We start from the raw sequence: 26,187 nt of genomic DNA, 5'->3' as shown, positions 1-26,187 counted from the left end.
AGGGCTGAAGGGAAGGAGGGGAGGGGAAGACAAGGCAAGGCAGGCAGGCAAACTTATCTTTGGGGTTCTTAGGTCCATCTCGTCCAGCATTCTGTTCACACAGTGGCCAACCAGCTGCCTACGGGAAACCCACAAGCAAGACATGAGTGCAACAGCACCTTCCTACCTTTGTTCATGTTCAGTACCTTTGTTCAGTACCTATGTACTGTATGCTTCTAATACAGTAGATTTTTCTCCCGTTACACATTAAGCATTAACCCCACTTATAAGCACCATCTCTTACCCTTTAAACTCTAAACTCCCCATACCCCATATTGTACCCAAATGTAAATTGCAAGGCCCATGAAGATCGTTACAAAATGTTCAGGGTTTGCTTCTCAGGTGACTGGGCAGTATCCAACTGTGTCATTCTGTTAGCACAAATGATGCGCCAGTAGAAACTAGGTTCTGAATCAATGGAAGTTATAGTTGCACAAGAGACTGTGCATTATGCTTGTGCAACCTGTTGTGCAACCAGTTAACTCTTGTGCAACCTGGTGTGCATTCCACTTGCACAACTGGTTGTGCTACTCCTTGCACAACTGGTTGCGCAAGCGTAATGGGCAACCGCTTGCATAACAGAAAGATTCAGCGGAGCACTGCTAGCACGATTTGAGTTTGTGGAAGTACACTGTTGGATACAGCCCACAGTGTCCAACACTTCCCTCTACCTGCCTTTCATGCTCCGAAGCAGGTAAGGCCAGAGTGGGGTGGGCTGGGCCACTTGCCATGCTTGCCAAAGGGTGGCATCATATTCACCATGGCGAGTTCAGCAGGCATATTTACCAAAGTCTGATCATGGTCATCCCTGTAGCTTTCTAGAAATGGTAGCTAAAGGAGCCGTCCCCAAACGTAAGGGGTCTGGTCTCCCCTCTGCCCACCCTGTAATTTGAGTACTAAAGCCAAGTGAATTTTATTTATTACAATGCACTCTTTTTTATTTTTAGTATCTTCAAGAGATGGGATATAGTGAGATGCAAACACAAATGAACGACTATAGAAAGGAAATGGTGAAGAATGTGTACAAGAGCAGACAGGAGAATGCCATTTGGCCAGTCTGCCGAGAATGGGTCTTGCCTAAGGAGAGTAAATAGGTTTCCCCCCACTGACTGCAGCTGGGTGGTGAATGCTCTTTGTCAGTTAAGCCTATTGATTTTATCCTGGCATTCTATATGATGGGCTATTGCTATTTCATTAATGACTTTCCAATCCTTGTTTAAACTGATGAATCAGGGAGTTCTTTCATAAAACAAACAAAAAGAAAGGGTGATTCTTCAGGCTATATCAAGCCTTATATTGGACTAGATAACCTGCAAAATGAGGGTTATTATTCCATCTGTAACAGTAGTCACCATCACTTTGAGACCTGAAACCCACTCTTAACCTCAGCATCCAGTATGAGACCCACTTCCAATTTGTTTTCTGTCATACACCGTCTTCCTAGCCCTCTTTGCAGGACCATATTCATGGATACTGCTGAGGTAACCTTCTGTTTAGACTACTGCAGTGCTATTTATCAGGGGCTGCCTTTGAAGATGGCCTGCCACAAAATGCAACAGCCAGAATCTTGTTCGACAATCTGGTAGCCAGTTTTGAAAAAGCTTTACTGGCTGCCATCTTGTTTCTGAATCCAATTCAAGGTGCTGGCAAAGCCCTATACAGCGTGAGACTTAAGTATCTTAAAGAATGTGTACTCTCATATTAACCCACCTCTGAAGGTCAGTGACTCTCATTTGGGTGCCCTCAGATGTGAGGTGGGTGTGGATCAGAAAAACAACATTTCTGGCTTCGCCTGATACTCCCTCTCCTTAGAGGAAGCTCGCCTGATGCCTAGTTTGTTAACCTTCAGATACCAGGCAAAACATGTTTGTATTCTCCTCAGTCCATTTGATTTTCTGGCTGCTGTTCCTTGTTTCACAGGACCTACTGCAGCCACAGCAAGGGCGGGAAGATTACTTTTGGGAAATGGAAGCCATGTTGTCTGCTGTTGTCTGTGTGGTGGAGAGGGTAGGAAGTAGTTAGTTGCAGATATGGCTTTTGTGGTGGCAACTGGTGTTGGTGGTGAAGGGGATGAGCAGGCCTTGAATGTTAAAAATAGTTTATTTGGTGTCCATAGCTGCATCATTTCCCCTCCCATCCCCAGCACAGCAAGTACCCAAGGATTTGGGAAAGGGGTGGGTGGTAGAGGAAACCTCCTGAACTTATCTTGTGAAGAATCCATATTTCCTAAGCCTGCCCCCTGAGCTTTTGTTTAATTTCATTTGATCCTCCCTGTATAATAAAGCATTCATTAAATTATAATCCTCAGCATACAAACAAGATTGCCTTTTTAGGCAGAACATGTTTCATACTTTCAGTTTATTTCCCTGTACAGAGAGATATAGGGAAAACAGTATATTTTGTAATGGCATGTGTGTGGTTTCTGGCACAGGTACACAAAGGGGGGCAGTGTATATACAGGCAGTAACTGTCCAACCCATTACTCTCCTGTTATATGCGTTACTGTCAGGGTTCCCCTTATGACCTGGACCCGCTGAGCAACTCCTCAAAGACCTCTTGCCTCCTTAAGAGTCCCACCTTCCTTTTAAACTTCCCCTTCCCAATAACGTGGGGTTTAGGCTGTAGTCATGGGATGATTGACACAATCAGACACTTGGGGTTTAACCAAAACAGTTTACTGGTAAATTTAAAGTAAGCAATCATAACTAAAGGCATTTACATAAAAGAGCTGAGTGATACAAAAGGCCTTAAAAGAAAACTTGCAAAACTCTCATATTAACCCACCTCTGAGTTTCTTTACTCTAGCTGTACTTGTCTCCTCTAGGCTGCTTCTTCCTGTTCCCTCTTCAGGCTCTGGTCTCCTGATTCTGCTCTTACTGCTCTGATCTTTGTGACTCTCTCTTTTTATACCCTGCTCCCGCAAAACTGAAAGTACTGCTTCAAATCTGAAGAAATGAAACCTAACTGGGGAAATGAAATTGAAGCACAGCTGGGGAAATGAAACTATTCCTCTCAGAGATACCCCCTCCTAACAGAAAAACCCAGGCCTCTACACCGGACCCTTTCCCCCTTTGCTTCTGTAGGCCTCAAACCTTCACAGTTACAAAATTAAAAGCCACCAGCAGCCATTCCAGCTGGCTGTATGGAGGGAGATGAGAGGGAGAGCAGAGCCATTGCACCAGCCCTGCTGAAAGGCCTCCCTCATGCAGGCTCCCCTTCCCTCAGCTGTTACCACCAGCAGCCATTCCAGTGGGCTGAGCTGAGGGACATGAGCAGGACAGCAGGGCCATTCTACCAGCCCTGCTAAAAGAATCATTTCTTTTCCCTCTTCCCTCCTCTTTCCTTTTTTCCTTGTGTGTCATATCCTTTTAGATGGTAAGCCTGTACTGACAGAGACTGTCTTGTTTAATTGATTATACGTAAGCTGCTGTGGGAGACTTTTTGGCCGAGGAGTGCCATAAAAATACTATAAATAAAATAAATTAAAAATACTTATTTTTCCCTACGAATTAAATATATGGGGATTAATCTCTCTGTAGGGAAAAGCCCATGTATTTTGTAATGTATGAGGTGACAGCATGAGTGCAAATGGGTAGGACGTGAGCCTGCAGGAGCAGATCTGTATTTAAAATTACAGTACTAGGCCTAGTGTATTTTAGGTCAGCCCTGTATTTAAGCACTAGTCTGGTAGTCATAGGCAATGAGGAATTCCATGTAGGTGAGTGAGCCAGCTGGCAGAAGAGCAATGGAGCAACAACTAAGCTAAGGACTTGTTTACAAGGCTGCTTTAGGTGCTACTACAGATGATGATGATGAAGAAGAAGAAGAAGAAGAAGAAGAAGAAGTGTCATATGAATTACCTCACAGTGAAGCTTATTCAGCTTAGAAAAATTCAGGTAGCATTTGGGGAGATCAGAGGTTTAGTTGGCTACAGTGAACTTGAGTGTGATTACATTTGAAGAGAAAACTGTGGGCCTAAAGTTTTTAAGACTCAACTACAGGGCCGGTGTCAAGGGTACCCATAGTTGGGCACCTGCAGGGGCCTCACACCCCAGCAGGGGCCCACTGTGAAGGTCCCATGGAGTTGTTCTTCTCCACTACTGCAACCTGCTTGTTCACATGCCTCTTGCTCTGGCCCTGACCGTGATGGTGGTGAGAAGAAGGAACAGTAGATGCCACTAACTGGCAGTGAAGAGGTAGTCACTGAGGGAGGTGGCCCATAGAGGTTGTCTTGCCCAAGGGCCCTCAAAAATCTGAACAATGTTTCCCCTGATTTGTTTTTGCAGCATTCACCATCTAATTTTCCATTCTGTAGAACAGCCCTAGATGATTGGAAGGGCTATAGCTCAGTGGTAGAGCACGTGTTTTGCGTGCAGAAGGTCCCAGGTTCAATTCCTGGTGTCTCCACGTAAGGCTTTCCTCTGAAACCCTGGAGAACCAGTGCCAGTCACTGTAGACAATACTGAGTTAGTCAGACCAAACAACCAATTAGTTGTTTGATTTTTGAAAGGAAAGGCTAGTCTTTCTGTTAAAAAATGAATTAAAAACACAAAGCAAAATTTCTCCTGGTGTTATCACTTGAGATTGCAAAGAGGGGAACATGTGCTTGAATGCTCTGCCGTGTGAAAACCAAACCAAACTTGACAATACTTTGAAAACTAACACATCAGGCAGAAGGGTTCCAGTTGAGACTTCTCCCTGAGACATTAATTTGTCTACAGATAAATTAATGTGCAGGGTGCATCCAAATAAGTGATCCCACACCTGCATCCTGAAGTGGTACAGTTCCAGGATATTATTAAAAAAAAGAAAGAAAAAAGGCCATACTAAACAGGATATTAAACATGTCACTTGCAGTTAATTGCTGCAGCGTTGGAGATTTTCTTTGGCACAGCAGGGAAGGGTGTTAATCCTGTCCTCCCCTGCTGTGGTTCTGATGAAAAATGCCTCCCAGAGCTTATATTAACCTGGGGGTAGGCTTGGTTCCCATTGCCTCCAGGGCTACTAACAGCTTTTGGGGGCAGATTTTTTCCCCTGGGACCACAGAGAGGGAGGAAACTGTTAGCCTCACTTTCCCATGCATAAGGGTCCCAATTAAAATTGGCTTTCCCCATAGCTGCTATTAACTGTAAAACAGTGACAACACCCAACTTCAAGTGGTGCATTTAGCATCAGATCTATTTTGGCCTTTGAATTGCCTCCAAAGGTTGAGGGGACCTTACCCATCTACTAGGGAGTTTTGCCTAATGAGAGCTGGAAAGGATGAGATCTTAAGCAAACCTTGAATAACCCTGGCTGGCTGTGGTTTCTTCTTCCTGAGCTGCCTCGTATTGTAGCCAGAACTCACTGACCTTGAAAGGAGCTGAATGGGCATAATCATTCCTTTCCTCAAGACCTTAAAAAATAAATAAATCTGCCTTTCCAGCATGAATGCTTAGATGACCATGAGACAATCTCACTTTGGGGGTGAACTTTTTATAAAATGCCTTTTGGTCATTTTAGAGTCATGGCAACAGTTCTAGCATCTGGGGCAGACATAGAGAGGAAATCCCTATACCTCAAGGCTGAGCATTAGTGCTATTTGTTGTCAGATGGAGGAATATCTCTGCTAATTACACCATTGTTTCTAAGAGCTGGTTCAGATGTTGAACAGGAGACTTGATTCAGCTCTCATGCAACTATACTTAGAGATAGATGGATTTCATGCCATTTTTTCATGTGTTCATTCATAAGTCTGTTCTGTCCTGTTTCCACTTTAATCTCCCCCCCACCCCGAAAGGGGTGGTGGTCAAAAGCACAGTACCAAAAATCACATATAAGTATATTTTTTAAAATGTAAATTCTCATAAAATACACATTTCTAAGGCTGCAGTCCTATACCCACTTACCTGAGAGTAAGCCCCCTTGAACTCAGTGGGACTCACTTCTGAGTAGGCACATACAGGATTGTGCTGTAAATGTATTTTCTGTCAACATACACATTTCTAAATATGCATTTTGGCTACGTTGTTTTGACCTGAGAACTGCACTGCAAAATTTGGAGAAGTGCAAAATCCAAAGGGTAACTGCGTTCTGATCCTCACCTTAATCTGGGAAGTGGAGATCTGCTCAGTTTGCATTGAATCTGAGCCAAATGAGCATTCTTAACTGTACCGCCTATTTAGCTCTCTCTTTCTCTGTGTCTGTTTGAAAACAACTTTACAGCCAAATGGCATGCCCATGTTTCCTTTGTGCCTGCGGCTGCAGGTAGGTTTTTACCTGGAGAGCTTTTCAAGCAATATAGAATCTTATGACACTTTTATAACAGCTAATGAGTTCATTGGAGCATTCGTAAGTTAGACCCTACTTCATTAGAGCTCTCTCGAACTCTGCGTAGACTCAGTTCGAAGAATTATGATTCAAATTTAAATCCAAAGTTAGGAGTTTTAAATTGTATTACCACTAATAATTTATTTACTGAATTCTTATCCTGCTCTTCTGACAATTATTGGCCTGGTTCTCATGATATGAGGGTGGTTAATTAGCCACGGGGCCAGCTCATTTTCCCCAATTTCCCTCACCGGATGTGGGTTGTCGTGATGTCTGAACTCGGAGGGTAGCTTGTTGGAATGATTAACAAACCAGCCAGAACTCATGGCCTGTTTTAGGGTTGGGGGTGCTTTGTTAACCACCCCAACAAGCCACGCTTGCCAGGTTCAGACAACATGAGAAGCTGTGAGGGGGAGTGAATTGGCAATCTGGTACCCACAGGTGCTGCAACCCACAATGGCATTTATAAGTCATGGTGGGCCGCGGTGATCATGTGAACCAGGTCACCATCTCCCAAAGCAGCTCACATCAATAAAAAAAGAGAGACAGGTGGTGAGAGTGATGGACTGGGAGCTGGGAGATCCAGGTTCTAGTCCCCACTTGGCCATGGAAGCTCATTGGGTGACTTTGGGCCAGTCACAGACTCTCAGCCCAACCTACCTCACAGGGTTGTTGTTGTGAGGATAAAACGGAGAGGAGGAGGATAATGTAAGCCACTCTGGATTCCTTGCAAGAGGAAAAAAAGGCGGGATATAAATGCAATAAAAAAAAAAAATACAAGCTAAAATGACAAGTTGCACAAGGGAAGGGGAATGCCTAGAAAAGGACAAGGAAGGAGATCAGTTTTTCAAGGCCAGAACAAAGTGGTGAGCTAAAAGCAGGCATTTAAATGTGCTGATCTTCTCTTGCTAGTGTTCTTGCTTCAATGAGGCTCTTGTCTTTGGCCAATGGATGGAACTGTGTGTGTGTGTGTGTGTGCGCGCCCGCGTGATCTAAAAATGAAATCCTAGAATCACAAAATTTCATTTCATTTATTATACGTCTATACCGCCCCACAGCTGAAGCTCTCTGAGCGGTTCACAAAGAATGGAGGAGACCTTGTAGGCCAGTTCTGCTCGATGCAAAGAACCTGGTTAGAGCACCTCCAACAGATAGCTGTCCAGTCTCAATCTCTCTCTCTCTTTTTAATGTTTATTTGCAAATGTAACAATAACAACCTCAAACAAAAAAGAGGGGGAAAGCCACAAAGGGGGGGGGGATAAAGCAGAAATTAAAAAGGAAGAACATATCATAAAACATATCCACACACAATCATCATTTACATCACTTTTAATTTAAAATACAACAAAAGAAAAGAAAAAGAGGGGTAAAGAAGGATTTTGTCCAGCCTCTGGCTTGAAGCAAACCTTGCATCCTTCAGCTTCTGGATCTGCAGAATGTGAGCAAACCTTTAACTGGCTCCACTTCTATTCATTAACGTCCAGCCAGTTTGTAGTTAGTTAGCTCCAAGGAGCTTTCTGTATTGATGTCCTGTTGTTCAGTGGCAGTGAGCCATTTGAATGTTCTGCTCTAAAGCCATTGTACTTGCTTTTTTCTTTTTTAAAAAATCTTTTCTCTGATGCTTTTTCAAATTGTGTTCCGGGGAAACTTGGCATCCCATGGAAACTTATTGTTGGGTGGGGGTGGGTCCTGAATAAGAAGATCAGTAATGCCAGACAAGCTCCCCAGAAAGACAACTTGACAGCCTTATCCAGCAGCAGCAGCAGAAGGAGGTGGGAAAGCCACCAATTCATGTTTCCCATGATGCACCAGAGAACCTGATGTAATGTTGCTCTGGAGCATTGTGGGAATTTAAAGCGGTGGCATCCCACCTGCTTGCTGACGCTGTCAGGTAGGCCTGTGGCTGGGTGTGTGTGTGTGTGTTTCCCGACAATAGCAGTGGGGGACTAGATTGCACTTCTACTAGGAGAAACCCATTTTGTGGACACCTAAACATTGCCTTGGTCTTGTGAAAATCCCTTAATCTCTTAATCATGGCTGCTTCCTAGTTTGATTGGGTTCTTGGCCAAGTGCCTTCTGGCAGGGCCCCTCTGGTATGGGTCCTAAGGGGCTTTCCTGGTGGCTGCAAGCAGCAGTGTGGCCATCAGCTTTGGCTGGATCCACCATTTTAATTTCCCAGAATGCCCTGAGTGATATTACATTGCAGGAAATCAAAATGGCGGCTCCAAGCCTCATGTGGAGCACCTGAGTCAGGTGTCAGTGCAGCAGCAGACCCCGCTGCCGCCATAGCAAATGCCCGAAAACCCTGTGTATTGGGGCTGGCCTTAGTGCAAGCGCTCATCGGATTTCATGGTCTTGTGAGGTGGCACTTTTGTAAGACTGAGGAGTGCCTCCAGAACAGTGGATCCCCAGAATTTACAACGCCCTTCCGTAAGCACTGTAGCAGTGATCTCTTCCTCTGCTGTAATGGGAATTATGCAATCTCAGCTCTAGGAAACAGATACGGTAGTGACATCAGCCAGCACAGCAATTCAGTGAAATAAACTGCTGGAACCAGGGAAACAGTGAGACAAGCAAATACCGATTGCCTTCCTAAATAAAAGCGACACGGGAAGGGCGGACTTCCTGGCTTGAACCGGTGAATGTGAATCTCTTGGTAACAAGCACTCATCTCTTCAGCATCCTTCTGCACAAAAATTCTGGCTATGGTACTGCCTCGGTGTGAATGTTTTTAATTTTCCATAAGCTAACCCAGTTTAGGAGAGGTGTAATATGGTGATTCAAATAAGCTAAAGAAATCCGAAGGGGGGGGGAGGAAGCCTCGGTTTGGGGGGGGGGTTCGGTTGGAAGGGCTCATTTTAAGGAGAGGCTGCAGCTTGAGCAGGCCCCTCAAATTCTCTCCTGGTTTGAGGTGTCGGGTGGTGGTTAATAGGGGCTCCCTGGTTTGAGGAACCCATGAGCAAAGCACTATCTGGTGCCCCCCTCTGTTAGTGGGATCTGGTGGGCTTACCTGCTGACAAGCCACATTACTTCCAAAAGCACTGAGCATCTGTGTCTAGCTGCTCTTTTAAGGTTCCAAATGGGTTCCCAATGTAGTGTCACTCTGGGGTATTGTGGGAAATTAAAATGGCAGCTAGACCCAGCTGAATGGTTCTTGTCAAAGCACCAGAAAAACATCTGTGTGGGTGGGTGGGTGAAGGCAGGATAGCTATTAGTGGTGGGCCTTGTTGGGGAGCTGTGGCCTCAGCAACTGCCCAAGCATGCCAAGTGTTGGTACTGGCCCTGGGAATACACCCCAGTAGCATTTCATATGACTGCTGCTACTTTCCACATGTTACAGGGCTCTTGAAAAGCATAGCTATCACAAGAGGTCACCTTGAACAATTCTCTAGACCAACCTTCCCCAACCTGGTGCCCTCCAGATGTGTTGGACTACAACTCCCAGAATGCCCCAGCCAGATTCAGAGAGTTGTAGTCCAACGCATCTGGAGGGCACCAGGTTGGGGAAGGCTGCTCTAGTCTTCTTCTCTGTGTAAGTGTGGCCACTGATGCACGGCTGAAAAAGAAGAACCAGGTCACCCCAAAACTGCATGTGCAAAGTTATATGTATAGATGCAAATTTAGAAGCAATGATCATTTAAATAGAAGTACAAGTCATCTCACCATGGTGGGGAAGACTGTGACCAGGTGACCTGTGTGCCTTGTTCTGTCTGCTGTTCAGGTTCTAACTGCTGATGAGCAACTCCAAGGCCCCCGCTGCTCTCCTTTCTTATGGTTCTTTCTCATTAAACAGGGCTTCAAGTAGATGACTGTGCTTTGTAAAGCAAGACCCATGGCCATCTTATTTCTGAGGTCTTGTTTTCCTGAATTATCTTCCTTCCCACAAACACTTTCCTGTTCCTGATCTTTGGGGAGGAGAGAAAGGGAAACAACTAAGCATGCAGCATGAAGAACCAGCATTGCATCTTGGGCTATTTTGTGAAACAACATTTGGATTTTGTGAAATGCTGTGGAACCTCTTTAACCGCTTCTTAGGATTTCATTTTTTTTTAAAAAAGAGACAGGATATCTGGATAGTTTGTGTAGTAAATATTAGTGTGAGATGAAAAAGAAAACAGCTAAGTGGGGCCCATACCTGCTACTGAATCAGCATGCAGTTTGGGTTTTTTTTCTCCTTCAGATCCACGAGAAGGAGGAGGAAGAGCTTAACGAGAAGAGTGAAAATGACTCTGGTATTAACGAGGAGCCTCTACTCACAGCAGATCAGGTACCTGCCCTTCCCCTGGCCTTTCCTATGTGAAAGGTGGGAGATGCCTTCCTTCTACCGCATTACTAGAAAACGTGGCTGGCCTCTGCAATGTGTTCAGCTGTCACATGTTAACAAAGAGTTGGTGTTTGTCCTTTAAGTGACCAGCTCCTTGCCAGGCAAATTGCCTTGAGTAATTGATCATAACAGTGATTGGAGAACTGATAGATTTATGGTCATCTTGAGTGCTTTCAAATACCACCGTTGTCCTTTACCTTATGTTGCTGGCTTCCACCACAAAGCAAATATACAATCTGTACAGGATGATCGCTGCTTATGTTGCTTTCTTTTTACCCCATTGTAACCACAGATGGTGGTAGGCAGGGCTGGCGTCAAGGGTAGGCATGGTCGGGCACCTGCCGAGGGTCCACACCCCAGCAGGGGCTCACTGACAAGACCTCCCTGGAGATGTTCCTCATTTTCATCATTGCAACCTGCTTGTTCATCTGCCTCTTACTCTGGCCCAGACAATGGTGGTGGTGAGAAGGACGAGCAGTAGATGCCACTGCCTACTTGCTCACTGGCTCTCTCCCTGTCAACAAGCAAGTGGTAACAATGATGGGAAAGAGAATGAGGAACACTAGAAGCTGGTGACAATAGTGCAAAGATGGTAGACTCACTGGGACAGGGGGGGGCATTGAGGCTGTCTTACCAGGGGCCCTCAAAAGCCTGGAGCCAACACTGATGGTAGGCACACCTTGCTCATAGGATGGCCTTCCCCACCTGGGTGCCCTCAAAATGTTTTGTACTACAATTCCAATCATCCCTGACCATTAGTCATGGTCCAGAACAGGGGTGGGCAGACTCCAGGTGTGCAGGATCTACTTTGTCTTTTACTAGAACCCCAAGATCCACCAAGTGTGGTTCAAAAGACAGACAGCTGGCATGCTTCCAGACAAGGCTTTTTTTGTACGATCGGCCTGCTTTATTCACAGAAGTTTACCAGGGCGGTTGTGGCGGTCCTGATATCATTGTCTTCTATTTGTAATCCTTCCACGTTTCCCCACCACTTCTTCCATCCTTTTTCTTGCCACAGAAAACCCATCAAGGAAGGAAAGATGGAGTAACTCCATAATGTCTTTTGACTGGGAGCCTTTTGTCTGGAAGCACCATTAGAAAGAGAATTCTGAACCCAGGAATTTGCTTTGTGTAGAGAATAAAAACTGAACAGAGCTCACAGTCCTTCCATGCAGGAATTGACTTCTGGTTATTACAAGCTTTCTTCATTTCAGTTGTATAGGTTTGGGTGGATGGGGTTGGGGAGTCATTTTGTTGCTGTTATTGTTAAATAACTGCCAATATACTACAAATCACTGAGATCTACCAGTAGATTTAGATCTACTTGCTTTCCACCCCATGTCCAAAATATCTGGAAGGCACCAGATTGGGAAAGGCTGGCACAGGATGTTTACCACACTTCCAGTTGTCTATGTGATTATTTTATTTCATTAATATGCTAAATATACTAAACCATGGTTTAGCATAAGGGTGGCAACTTGTGGCCTTCCAGATGTTTTTGCCAACAACTGCCATCACCCTTCACTATTAGTTATGCTGGCTAGAGCTGATGAGAGGTGTAGGCCAAAACATCTGGAGGGCCACAAGTTGCCCACCCACTCCCTGTCCCCTGTCTTCCACCTTTATGGGTGGAAGGAGGAATTCCAGAGTGTTCAACTTTGCTTTTACTTAAGCACTGTTTGTTTTGTCATCTGGATCCAGAACTGTGGTTAACACTGACTATGGTTAGTTTCAACAAACCATCTTCAGAAGTCATGGTTTGAAATGGGCTTGTTTGAAACTAGCCATAGTTAATGTTAACCACATTTTGTCAGTCTGGACAACATGGTTAACCAAAAGCAAAAGCTTCTAACCTCCTCCTGGCTGCATGGGAGCGGGAGGACAGAGGAGGGGGTGTATATGAGCCTGGTGTGAACCTATGTGAGCATGTCACACTAAACCATGGTTTAGTGTGACGTATGAATGCAGCCAGTGTAGGTTCATGGCTAGAGTGCCAGATGACGACTAGGGAGATCCAGGTTCAACACCCCATTAGCTTGGACTGGTTATACACTCTCAGTATGCTACCTCACAGGGTTGTTGTGAGAACCATGGATTCCCCGTGGTTGTCAGAACCATGGCAGGGAGAACCATGTATGTCTCCCAAAGCTCCTCAGATGGAAGGTGGGATGAAAATGCAATAAATAAATCATAAAACTAGTTTGCCCCTTTCATAAAGGAGAGATGACTGGCCATATCTGATACAACACTTTCAATGCTCTTAGCATTGTCCTTAAGAGCAATGGAGATAACTGAAGATTCAGACCTTGCTGATTTCATTTCTGGGGGCATGGATGTGGGAAGAAGCAATACAATACAACGTATCTGTTTGTTTTTTTAATGTTGCATGCAAAGCTGTATATATGCTGAGATTCTGCACAATCACAGAATGTAGTATTTAGTGCATATTGCAGCGTCCTAAGAAGCCTGGCAGTTTGGGGATGATGGGAATTGTAGTCCAACACATCCAGAAGTCACCAGGTTGGGGAAGGCTGAGGCAGTGGATGATGTGAAAAACTCTCTGCCTCAGATCCTGGAGTAGATGGTGTAGACCAGAGCAGACACTTCTGGGCTAGATGGGTAAAGATTTTGACCTGGTGTAAGGCATCCTTCTGTGTTCCTAAGAAGCTTCTGATAAGGATGATTTCACAGCAGTTGGGTGCTGCATGATGTAGTCTGATAGATGTATAGATCGAACCAACGCAGAATAACACCGGCCATTCAGAATTTTGTGTCATCTTCCTCACACAAGATCTCTGGCCCCCCAGTTCAGTGGGATTGCCTCTTTTGTCTCTCAGGTTTCAGAGTGAGTCAGTCATTAAACATCAGAAGCTTATTCCATACTGAGCGGCTCTTTGTTGCACCTTCGAATTTCTGTTGGTTTCCATGGCAATGATACCCACTCCAGAGCCCCTGCCATTCTGCACTTTCTGCAACGAGCATGTTCAGATTTACTATTATTTTTTAAAAAGATAGTGGCTTGTCGAACACCCGAGTCAGCTTTGCCTCTTTTCTCTGTAAGATGTTTTTAACTCTTTAATTCATTCTGAGAAGGATGAGAAGCAGCCCCGTGTGGTAAATGCTGTCATGGCCTCATTATGTTTGGAGATGGGCTGTAGCTCTTTCCCCAAGGTTTGGGTATAATAACCCCTATAGGATTGCTGTGCATACACCCTGGCGATCCAACTGTCAGATGCTTGGTGTCAAGAGATGCCCCTCAGGAACAAATGAGGGGTTAACTAAGGACTCAGGTTCTTAGGTAGATGAGGCAGTGAGCTGGTTTCCAGTGGGTTCTGACACTGGGGTACAAATCTAGGGCTCAACTCAGCAGAAGGAGAAGGAGGGTTGGTTTAGCACACTTTGATACACAATACCATCTTAAAAAGCCCCACCCCAATAAAGCTAGAGTCTAAAATTGCTTAACTGTACTACTGCTGATTTAATCTCAGGGCCAGCGCTAGCACTTGGCATTCTTAGACAGTTGTCAGGGCCTCAGCGGGGCATACCTGTGCTGATGCCTGCTCTGCTTCCCCGGTCACTAGGTTACCAAGTGGCAGTAGTGGTGGGCAGCCATTTTAATTTCCCACAGTGTCCTGGAGTGATGCTGCAAAGGGGGCATTGTGGGAAATTTCACTGGCTACCTACTGCTCCTGCCGCCACCAGGTGACCCTGTGGCAGGAAGCCCACTGTCAAAAACGCAACTCTAGGGCTGTCGTTAAGGTTGGTCCGGAAGCTGCAGCTAGTGCAGAATGCAGCAGCTGGACTATTGTCGGGAGCAGTCCCTTTTCTGCATATAATACCTCTACTGAGGTAATTGCACTGGCTACCTGTTTGCTACTGGGCCGGGTATAAGGTTTTGTTACTGCTGTATGAAGCCCTAAATAACTTGGGACCATGATATCTGAGAGACCACTTTCTCCCTTACCAGCCTGCCTGGTCGCTGAGGTCATCAGATGAGGCACTCCTGTGGTTCTGCATGGACCTGTGGTCCGTTTGGAGTCCGCTCGGAGCACAGCTTTCAGTATATTGGCTCCCTCTCTGTGGAACTCTTTGCCTGTTGATGTCAGGGAGGCACCAACATTGTTTTGTTTTTGGTGCCTGCTGCGTGCATTTTTATTTAAGGACGACTTCCCTGACTGACCAGCCAGTTTTATTGGCATAATTTGATTTTAAAGACTTTAATTCTGCATTTTGATTCATTTCCCCTTTCCTTTTTATTGTTCACTACTCAGGAATTTTATTGGATGTAGAGCAGTATATAAACCTTGTAAGAAGAGAGAGAGAGAGAGAGAGAGATGGCAGCAAAGGGCATCCTCTAACAAGCTACTACAGTGATGAAGGAATAAGGTTCTTCCTGCTAGACTCTTTTTTCAAGACCCCTAGCATCTTGCAGTGTGCTTTGCTATTAGAAAGTTGTGTTCTGTGTTGTGATACATTTGAATTATTGTTGGAGGCAACAGGACTGTCCCAAAGTAGGCATGCTCATGGTTTCTGGTTTCTCTTGGGTATTCCAAGAATTGTAGAAGTCTGTATGCGTCCTGATTTTTATCTTTTTTGTTTAACTGATTTCTCATAACAGAGAATGCTGTGGCTGAATTAGCACAAAATCTGTTCCAAGCAAAGGAAAACAAACAGCAGTAGCATAGCAATGGCTGGGACTGCGCCAGCCTAAATTGATATTTTTCAGTGTGATGACTAGTAGGGCTGGATTTGTGCAAGATGTAACTCGAGAGGAAAGCGGTGGTGGTGGAGATACAACCCGGAGGGAGCAATCCTATGATTACTAGTCAGTGGCTAGACGGCCATAGGATATGTGGTTTTCCAGGAACTGACCTCCCCCGCTTCTGTGCTGCCTCGCAGGCAGCATGGAACGACCCCGTGCTTCGCTCTCGGAAGAGGAGTGTGGAGCGGCCAAAATGGGGCATTCCAGGGTGGGGAAGGCGGAAATACTGGTACGACACATCTTACGTGTCGTTCGGCAGCCTCCTCCCCCGCTCTGCCTTCCCACAGCTAGACAGCCGAAATTGGCTGTCTAGCTGCAAATGAAGGGCAAGAGAAGCGCAGAGGGAGCGATCCCCTCCATGCTTCTCCTGCCCTTCATTGGATAGGCAGTCACCTCCGAGTTCGGAGGCAGCTGCCTATCCCCATAGGATTGAACCCTAAGATGCTTTATGAACATGGCAATGGTAAATTTTGAGATGAAATTAATGGGAGATTTGTCCCAAACCCACGTCTTTCCCCTATGGGTTGGTTCTAAGTTTAGTAATACCTACAGTGGACCATTAAAATCAATGGGGCCTGGGTTAGGCATGACTATCTGAAGTACCATTGATTTTAATGGTACTTCAGATTAAATGGGTCTGCTCTAAATATGGGTCTGCTCTAAATATGACTTGATCTGGAACTAACCCAATGTTTTTTCCATTGGTGGAACATGTGAAATGATCAATGGTGAAAGTGGACAGAAATTGAGAGATAAGGAGTCTTGGGTGTGGGGAGGAAGAGGAGTCACAGAGTACCAACAAAGAACTTAAACCAAATTCATTACTAAGCTTGGACTATCAGCATAATATGGTTGTTCCTGCAATATATGCAATCTACTTCCATCTTGGGAATATTGCAAATAAGAGAGTGCCTCCAAACATACACAGATCATGTTTTCATTGCCAGTGAGAATGTATAGCCAGCCTCCACACATCTGGGGTTCAGACAGGATTTCCAAGTGTTCTAAACCTCTGTCACCTCTCTGTTTAGTCTCTATTAGACACTGCTTTTTGGAGTAGTAAGTGGAAGCAGGGCAATTTGCCTTCATCATAATGCGTGTATAATTTACAGCAAGGTAAAAATTGCCCTGCACCATGTCTAGACCAGTAGCCACTGGCCAACAAAATACAGGATACATAAATATGCATATGCATAAAGTACATGCATATTATAATATCTGTTGCATCAGATGCTCAGTACAGACACTTCAGGTCTGCTAACATTTCTGAAAAGCAGAGATGGGCAACCCACAGGCCACATGCGGCCCTCGGAGGCTGCCCTCATAGCCCACTGTGAATGCCCAAGGTGCCTCCCCAAATTCCTTGTCCCTCAAGAAAGTGGTGCAATTGTACTGGGGGAGAGGGGGATGACTCTCCCAACACACCCTCTTCCCAATCTTAATTGCTTTTCTGATGTGATTGGCAATTGGATTGAGAATGGGACCCTGTTTAAGGCATGGGCTCATGGCAGGTGCCCAGTGATGCTGACCCTTGACGCTAGCCGTTTTAAATTCCCATTTTGAAGTTCATCCTCTAGTTCAGACTTCCCCAACCTGTTGCCATCCAGATGTTTAGGACTAAATCCCATCGTGGTTGACCATTGGCCATAGTGGCTGGGGATTATGGGAGTTATAGTCCAATACATCCAGAGGTCATGTCATTGGGGAAACTGCTCTAGTTTTTGTGGTGGACTGACATGGCTGTTATGATGTTCCTTTATATTCACTTACATAGCCAAGGGAAGAGTTTAAAAATGAATGCTTCTTAGGCCTTAGGGAGTACACACCATTAAATTTTGCACCGAGGCTCTTAAAATGTGGCATTTCCAAAGTAACGTTTAATGCTCTTTAAAAAAAGCACCGAAGCGAGATGCCATCCTTAAGTGATTTGATGCTACTGTTCTTTTTACAGGTAATTGAAGAAATTGAGGAGATGATGCATAATTCGCCAGACCCTGAGGAGGAAGAAGAGATTCTGGAGGAAGATGATGGAGGAGAAACCAGCAATCAGGCTGATTCAGTCCTCCTTCAAGAGATGCAGGCTTTGTCACAAACCCTCAACAACAATTGGTCCTATGAAGGTGAGGATGCCTGGAGAGGGCAGGAAGGGGCATTGCTTCTTGGCTATATAAGCAGGGCCGGCGGAAGCCTCCAGCGGGCCCTTGGCAAACATTGCTTTAAACAGACATTATTTTAAATGTGTGTCTAGCAGCTATGTCTTTTTCATTTTTACTCCAGATGCATCGGGCCCAGTCTGGATCTTAAAAGCCCCTTCCCCCTGACACTAGGGTCCCAATCCAGACTGCGGCCCCTGCACCGACCCTTTAATGAGCTTCCGCCACCCATTAAAAATGTGGTTGTTCAGGCAGGCCGCGGTGGCTTAGTGGTTAAGATGATGAACTGCAGACCGGAAGGTCGGCAGGTCAGCAGTTCGAGACCCGAGTGCCGCGTGACGGAGCGAGCTCCCGTCTTCAGTCCCAGCTCCTGCCAACCTAGCAGTTCGAAAGCAAGAAATTGCAAGTAGATAAATAGGTACCGCCTCAGTGGGAAAGGTAACAGCGTTCCGTGCACCTCGGTGTTCAGTCATGCCGGCCACATGACCACGGAAGCGTCTTCGGACAGCGCTGGCTCTTCGGCTTAGAAACGGGGATGAGCACCGCACCCTATAGTCAGACACAACTGATTGGGGACACCTTTACCTTTTTTTTAAGGGTAATTTTAGAAATGTGATGTTTTTAATGTTGAATTTTATTGTATGAACTGTTTTTATTGTTGTACATCGCCCAGAGTGGCTGGGTGACCGGCCAGATGGGCGATTAATAAAATAAATAAATAAATAAATAAATAAATATAGATTAAAAGAGGAAAAATGGAAAAAAATATGTAGAGTAAAACATAGTAAAACATAGAGTAAAACATAGAGTAAAACATAGAGTAAAAATGGAAAAAATATGTAACTGCTAGACACACATTTAAAGTAATGGCTGCTTTGGTCCTGAATATATTTACTGGCTCTTGATTTCTTTCCATTCCAAGAGTGGAACCCACTATAGGTTAGGGTGTTGCCCAACATAGGATTGGGTTCATGTGATGGTCCTGATCCACCAGTAGAAGACCAGTGCAATAACTGACCCTCTGGCCCACCCTCCCCTTCCCCTGCCGTCCCCTTGGTGGACACTGGGAGATCAGCACCCTGCTTTGGTGTGTTTCAGAGCTCTCTGATAAGACTGCAGAATTGGCCAGCCCAGATTAGCGTCTCATGCTTTTCATAAGCCAAATATTCATTTGCTTTTATTTTTTCCCCTCCAAGCCCTAATGAAGCCATCCTTATCATTTAATATTTTATTTTTGTATATATTCCAGGACATTTTGACCCCATGAGTGTTAAGAACGCTCTGGGGCTTGCTGTCCAGTTTGAGAGGCTTGCACAAAATGTGTGTATTCTCCTTTATATGTGTACACACAAATGTAGACAGAATTGCCATAATTTAAATGGAAATATAATACATCTCACCATGGTGGGGAAGACTGTGACCAGGGGACCTGGGGGCCTGCTCAGTCTGCTGTTCAGCAGCTAACTGTTGATGGGCAACTTCAAGCCCCCTGCTGCTTTCGTTTCTTGAGGTTCTTTATCTTTAAACTGGACTTGGACCATGCAGCCCTTCAAATAGAGGACTGTCCTTTGACAGCCCTTCAAACAGAGTTCAGCCCTCTGTAAAATAGGACTCATGGCCACCCTATGAGGTAGCATATAGCCCCCATGACAAGTAAGCATTGATAGCCTTTATCCTCCATGAATGTGCTCCTCTCCAAAGAAAAGTTTTGAAAAGAAGCTGGGAGACCTAGTCATAGATTTCCCACATCATGACTTGTTTGGCTTAAAGATCATAGCAAAGTCTCTGCTGTAGTTTCCCTTAAGGAACTGACCCTGAATGAGCAACACTCAATGATATACACTGTTCAGTACGATGTGATTCATTTACCTGTTCTCTGAAATGCCAGGAGACATTCTTGTGGTGGCCCCATTGCAGAAACTCAGAACTGTATGCAAAGAATGTTGTATTTTAACGTGAACTTCAGTGTCCAGTATATGCTATACTTTAACATTGATTCATTTATTTATAGGCTACCCCATCCCTATTGCCTGGGGTGAGTTACAGTTTTTAAAAATCAAATCTAACTGGCCAGGTGAAACCAACACGCAGGCCCGAGCCTCTAACCCACTGACAGGCTGAGCTCTTCATACTAAAAGCCAAGCCAATTAAAAAGGGTCTTGCAAGGATTCCAGAAGAGACTCACCTAGGACTGCACTGCTCACTACGGGAGACAAAGACATGTTTGTGAAAGATACGTACTTGTAGTAGACAGCCCCCGCTAATTGCCCGACTCCTGGCACATGCACGTATCTTTTGCATCAACGCCTGCATTTTCCCCAAAACATACTCTTGTCCTCCGCATATGTGAACAGCTTTACTGTGTGCATTGCCTGTGCATGCCAACAACAAAACATGTACAGCGATTTTCAGGTTTGGACAAGCCTCCAGGGACTGGGATTTCTGTTGCAGTGGGCCAGTCCCAAGGAGGCCAATATGCATGCGTTTGCTATCCGGAGTCATCAGGAGTGCATTATCAGTAGATCTGAAGGACCATGATGGGACATACAATAATTTATTTATTTATTTGATTTATACCCTGCCTTTCTACCAAAAAGTGGCACTCAAGGCGGCTTACGAAAACAATTTAAAATAGGTTAAAATGATAGAACACATTAAAATACAATACAAACATAACAATTATAGGAAAAAAAACAGCATCCAAACCAACAGACCCACTTACAGGCCAAAGGCCTTCTTGAATAAAGCGGTTTTTGCCTGCCATCAGAAGGACAGCAGAGAGGGAGTGAACCTAGCCTCCCTTGGGAGGGAGTTCCACAGCCTGGGAGTGGCCACTGAAAAGGCCCTCTCTTACGTCTCCACCAAACACGCCTCTGATGGCTGTGGTCTTGAAAGAAGGAGCTCTCCAGAAGATCTTAAGGACCAGGCAGGCTTGTATGGGAGAGGCCTGTCTTTCAGGGAGCCTGGTCCCAAGCTGTGTAGGGCTTCATAGGTCATAACCAGCACTTTGACTTCTACCCGGAAACACACTGGTAGCCAGTGAAGCTGCGGTAACAAGGGAGTGGTGTGCTCTCTGTAACTGGCCCAGGTCAACAGTCTGGCTGCAGCATTCTGGATCAGCTGAAGTTTCTGAGCAGTTTTCAATGGCAGCCCCATGTAGAGTGCGTTACAGTAGTCCAAACAGGATGAAATGAAGGCATGCATGACCATGGCCAGATCAGACATCTCTAGGAACAGGTGCAGTTGGTGCACCAGCCTCAACTGCACAAATTATTTCCCAGTAACAATATATTGTTGGGAGTTATCCCTGGGTGTGTTTTCATGCTATCGGCTTCACCTGGCTTGCAACTTCGTTGCGATTGTTTCCCCAGTTGCATCTGTGCCTTTTCCAGTTTCCACAGTGCTTAAAGTCCTGGCTTATCATTGCTGTAGCCTGGGGCTCTGTGCTGTTTCCACTGAGCTCTAATCGAATTATTGTCTTGATGGCTGGGTGGAGTCTGGGTTAGGTCTGATTACCTCACCCATGTTCCTGCCTCCTCCTCTTGCTGAGTCCCCCCTCCCTCTCTCCCTTCGTCGGCAGAAACATGCTTCTGGGTGGGGTGGGGGGATTGGAAGTGAACATCATCAGACTGGCAGGGGCTGCTGAACCAGTCAGAGAGGCTCCCCCCTCCAGGCTCCACTCCCCTTAATGGCAATCCTCAGAACAAGCCTCATTGACCACAATGGGAGTTACTTCTAAGTAGACTTCCTGGACGTATGCCTGATTCCTCCATTTTTTCCCCTTTCCCTCTAAATAGCAGGCTACCGTATTAGGAGGCACCCCTAAGGCTACCGCATTAGCAGGCACATGCTAAGTTGCTATCTCATTATCACACTATTGTGCAAGTCTCCCATCAATACGCATACCCTCCATGTCAGTATGTTGCTAGGACCCTATCACTCAATCGTGAAATAGCACTAACACACATTTGCACTATCGTGTGATAGCGCTATCGTGCAATAGTACATTACTCCAGGGATGCCTGCTGACTCCTGTTGAGGTCAAGGGGGCTTGTTCCGGAAAATGCGCTATTGTGCAATAGTGCTATCGTGTGATAGCACAAAGGCATGTTACTGCTATTTCACGATTGAGTGATAGAGTCATAGAGGAAGACACGGACATAGAGGGTGTAGATATTGATTGAAGACCTGCGAAATAGTGTGATAATGAGATAGTGACTTAGCATGCAATATGAAAACTAGACTACGATGCTTGCGGCATCGTTTCCCTGGTCCAAATGATGCAAAGGAATATTAGCCATGGATCCTCCTCAGGTGTAGTTCTGGGGAAGTGACCTGAGATAAACCTGATTTTTAGGCTGTAATAGGGGTACTTGCTTGCCCGCAATAGCAGTCTTATACACACTAGTGTTCTAGCGCTTATTTTCAGTGATGTTTTAAAAGTTGGTCCCTCTAAAACAGTCATGAAACTTGCAGAAAACAGGGAGGGAAAGGGTTGGGTCTCTGTGGTCATGAGGGACACCCCCCCCCAACACGCCCCATGGGCAGGGCTATGATACTGAACCCAGTACGGTTGTGAAAACAGGTCAGTAATGGAGCCAAAGTAAGCTGGAAAAGTTGGACAATAACCAGTCTCAGAAGAAGCAGTTTTTCTGGGATAAAATGTGGGGCTGGTGCTGAATGGCCACAAAGTCATAGAAACACAGAGACCTCACCATGCAGCCAGGCTGGAGTAAATCGCTGGTGGAAACACACATCCTGTTGTAATGTGAAGTATTTTGTATTGGCTTGGGCTTGAATGGGTAATGAAGACCCACATGTTGAGACCCACTGGGCGAATTCAGAACTATCAAGCTAAAGCTGCATTTAGTGCTGATCAAAATAATCAAGACATCATATGCAGCCTAAATCCAGCCTCAGTCATTCCCTCTATTTCTGATAAGCATGAGTACTGTCGCTTATGTAGCCAAAATGTTACCACCCATGCACAAAAGGCTTGGGGGAACCCTAAGTAGGCTTGGGGGAACCCTGAAGTTTACAGAAGTGCAAAAAAAAAAGAAAGAAAGAAAACAAAACTTGGAGTGGGGGAAGAATTCCCCAAAGAGGCCATTGAGTACTGAGCATGCTCAGCGACACAGAATGTTGATTGACTTGTTGGAGTGGAAGAATAGAAAACTGGAGAGTGGGAGGGGAAATGGCATGGAGTGTGCTGGAAGAGGGCATGGTTACCTGGCAGGAACCTTGTTCAGGAGAACTCTACACTGCAATGTTTTGTAGCAGGTCCTTCTCGTTTTACCCTAATCAGAGCGAAGCCAGCTTCAGAATGCCTCATTTCTGAGGAGGGTTCCAAGTTTAATTTAATAACATTAATTGACAAAAAAGGTGCCTCTGATTAACTGGGCAGCAGATTTTTTTTTAAAAAAGGTATTATTTGAAATACAAATATTTATATATTAAAAGCCAGCTTAAAAGAGGCATCTCCCCTTTCTATCAGATGGGAGGGAATGCCTCTTCTTTGATAGTGGTTGCTACCACACACATGTACGTTACCTAAAAATAAAGGATGCTTCTGGTCAGAAATATTGTTTTTACCCTTATGCAAATTTAATTGGTAGATCAATTGATTAACATGACTTTCATCAGGTTGCAGCCCCACCTCTGAAGCCTTGGTTTGTTGCCAGAAAATCTCACTCTATAAAGTGTAAAATAATTAGGGCTGCCATGTTTAGCCGAGTTATAATTTGTTAGACGAATTGATTAATTTTGATCGGCAGATTCACTGGGCAGCCAACTTAACTTATTTTTTAACATTATTTTGATTTACTTATAAAAATTGTACATGGCAAATGTGACCATAGAAGAGGCATTCCCTGCTGTTTGTGAATGGTGCAGGAATGCTAAGATAGAAGCCTGTTTCTGCACCAAAAATCTATGAGATTTAAAGTGGGAAGTCTCTTCTGAGACTATGCCTGCTGCGAAATGGGTGTGGAATGCTTTTTGCATCAGAAGTAATTCTTTTTTTCTCACCTGCAAATTAATTAATGAAATTCAATTAATGAAACTTAATTAATCAGTTAATTTTACCAACACTCAATTAAACAACTATGATTTTTCTGAGCAACAGCCCTAGGAAAAACAGCTCTAGAAAAAATAATGCTTAGCATTTATATAGTGCTTTATATAGAATGTTCAAACTGCTTGGCATAGATTATCTCTGTTAACACTTATCAAGCTCCTTTTTCAATACGGCCCAACCGACATGCTGACGTGCACCTTTGCCTCGTCCTGTTCTCCAAAGGTTTGGGGCACATGTCCATCTTAGAGCTTTCGGAGTTACTGGATCGTGTAGAAGGAGCTATCCGGGACTACTCAGAGGAACTGGTGCAGCAACTGGCTCGTCGGGATGAGCTGGAGTTTGAGAAGGAGGTGAAGAACTCCTTCATCACGGTGCTGATGGAGGTCCAGAACAAGCAGAGAGAGCACAGGGAGCTGATGAAAAGGCGGAGGAAAGAGAAAGGGCTGAGCCTGCAGAGCGGCCGAATAGAAAGGGCGACCCAAATGCCTCTCAAGGTGGGTGAGATATTTCAAAAGGTGGCTTAAAATGTAGAGAATCAGGCTTGATGCTGAAGCAGAGATTTAGGATTTCACCCCCTGTCTTTCATACGGCTGGCATCAGTTGGAGGCTCTTCTAGTCCAGTTTTGCATTATGTTCATTCAGCAAAGGCAACATGAAAAATGGTGGGTAGGTAGGAGCAAAATCCCCGATGTGCAAAATCCCCGGTGAATTGTTGCTACCCATCGCTTGATTGTCATCTGTTTACAGAATTCACACACCGCATGATGTTGGCTCTGTCTTCTGGCCAGCTTAGCCTTTGCAAAACGGCTCTAAGCAAAATTCTGATCCATTCAGACACACATGTCTTTTAGTAGCTTATGCCAGGGGTGGTGAGCTGACTTCTGCCTTGCATAGTCTTCCCTCCCTCCCCTTTACTAGAATCTCTGGGATCCACTGATGAGTTTTACATTTATAACAAGAGTGCATACACAGGCTCTCTTAACAGTTTAAGGCTGCAGTCCTATATCCACCAACCTGGGGGTTAGCCTCCCTGAAATTAGTAGGGCTTACTTCTGAGTAGACATTTATAGGACTGTGCTGGTAGATGTATCATTGATCTGTAATGCAAGGGGTGCAGAACCTCTTTCAGCCCAAGAGCCAAATTCTCGGGGGCCACATTCCAGTGGTGGGTGGGGCCAAAGGCAAATGAGGTGGGGCAAAAATACCAGCATAATTTAGCTTAAAGCTCTTACTGCCAGAAACTAAGCATGAGGAGAGGCTGTTCAACATTTTCAAATGGGGAAAAAACTGCAGGAAAGCTGGGAAACCACCAAATGGTTGGTATTTGGGGGAAAGGGTGTGGTGCCAGGAGAAGCCTTCTGGGGAATCTCAGAGAGCTGGATTGGGACCCCAGGAGGGCTCCTGGGCTGGAGGGTCTGCACCCCTGCTGTTACATACTGTGTTCCTGTTTATGTGCTGTTGCTGAGGAACGTAAGACATGCCTTCAGCAGCCTCCCCTAACCTGGTGTCCTCCAGATGTTTTGGACTATAACTCCCAGCATTCCTGATCATTGGCCTTGCTGGCTGGGGCTAATGGTAGTTGAAGTCAAAAACATCTGGAGGGCCTCAGGCTGGAGAAGGCTGACTTACATTATCAGACAAAGGTCTAATTAGTCCAACCTTCTTTGCAAGAATCCCAGCAACCAGCAAGTTTTTTCTCTTAATGTTCCCCTCCATACCAGAGTGTGTGGGCCTTGCCCCTTCATTCATTGGCTCCGCCCCTTTCCTGCTGGCCTCCACCTGTGTGCCCGGGCTCCACCCTCTGAGCACATGGGCTCTTGGAAGTGCTCATGTGTTGCAGGTTGAGGAACCAGGTGGGTCCCAGCGTTTGACAAATTGAAGATAACTGCTTTAAGTGGTTAACTGGAAATTGGCCAATGATCTACCAGTGAGCAGTGGCCTATCTTCTGGGACTCTTAATCACCTCTGACCATTTTGTCTGGGAAAGCTGGCAACTTTCTTGCACTCACATGTCTGATATCGCTTAGGAACTGGCCCAACAGAATACTTGCCCAATCTGGTGCCCTCCTGCTGTTTTGGACTTCAACTCCCATCAGCCCCAGCCAGCATGGCCAATGGTCAGGGATGCTGAGAGTTGTAGTCTTAAACAACTGGAGGGCCCCAAGTTTGGGAAGGCTGCTGTAGGCATTCTGTGTGTGTGTGTGTATTCTGTAAACATGTAGCAAGATGGTGAATGTGATTGGGTTTGGTGCAGCTGCCATCTATTCCTGGGGACACACACACACATATATTTGACATCTGTGAATGCACAGATAATATTGCTTGCATTATCTGTTAGTTTGTTCACAGATATTTCTAAAGTATCAGAAGGATAGAATTCAGATGAACTTTATCAACCCTATGGGCTTATATACCCAAAGGAAATAACATAGATTTATTTATTTAGAAAGGCATACTGATCAATAAGAAAAATAAGACTGTCCCTGCCGTCAGGCTTACAAATCTAAAAAAACATGACACCGAA

The 26,187-nt window shown here is 45.2% G+C and overlaps 1 protein-coding gene across 9 annotated transcripts in view; it reads left to right on the top strand.

The window, feature by feature from the left end:
- The window catches only part of FEZ1 (fasciculation and elongation protein zeta 1), a 67,415-nt gene that overhangs the window by 23,461 nt on the left and 17,767 nt on the right, over positions 1-26,187 (top strand). For 5 of the 9 annotated variants that reach the window (XM_084808156.1, XM_084808158.1, XM_084808157.1 and 2 more), the window contains exons 4-6: positions 10,529-10,615; positions 17,386-17,554; positions 23,886-24,157. In XM_084808156.1, coding sequence (XP_084664282.1) covers positions 10,529-10,615; positions 17,386-17,554; positions 23,886-24,157 — 528 coding nt within the window. Of the gene's footprint in view, positions 1-10,528; positions 10,616-17,385; positions 17,555-19,598; positions 19,623-23,885; positions 24,158-26,187 lie in introns of all 9 variants that reach the window. The other 4 variants (XM_084808161.1, XM_084808162.1, XM_084808154.1 and 1 more) reach the window with 3 other exon arrangements.

The sequence above is a fragment of the Heloderma suspectum genome, chromosome 6 (assembly GCF_057233095.1).
Source record: "Heloderma suspectum isolate Gila_16-S chromosome 6, 16-S_ref, whole genome shotgun sequence".
NCBI lineage: Eukaryota > Metazoa > Chordata > Lepidosauria > Squamata > Helodermatidae > Heloderma > Heloderma suspectum.
The sequence above is the reverse complement of the archived record's forward strand: the minus strand, read 5'-3'. Positions and strand labels throughout refer to the sequence as shown.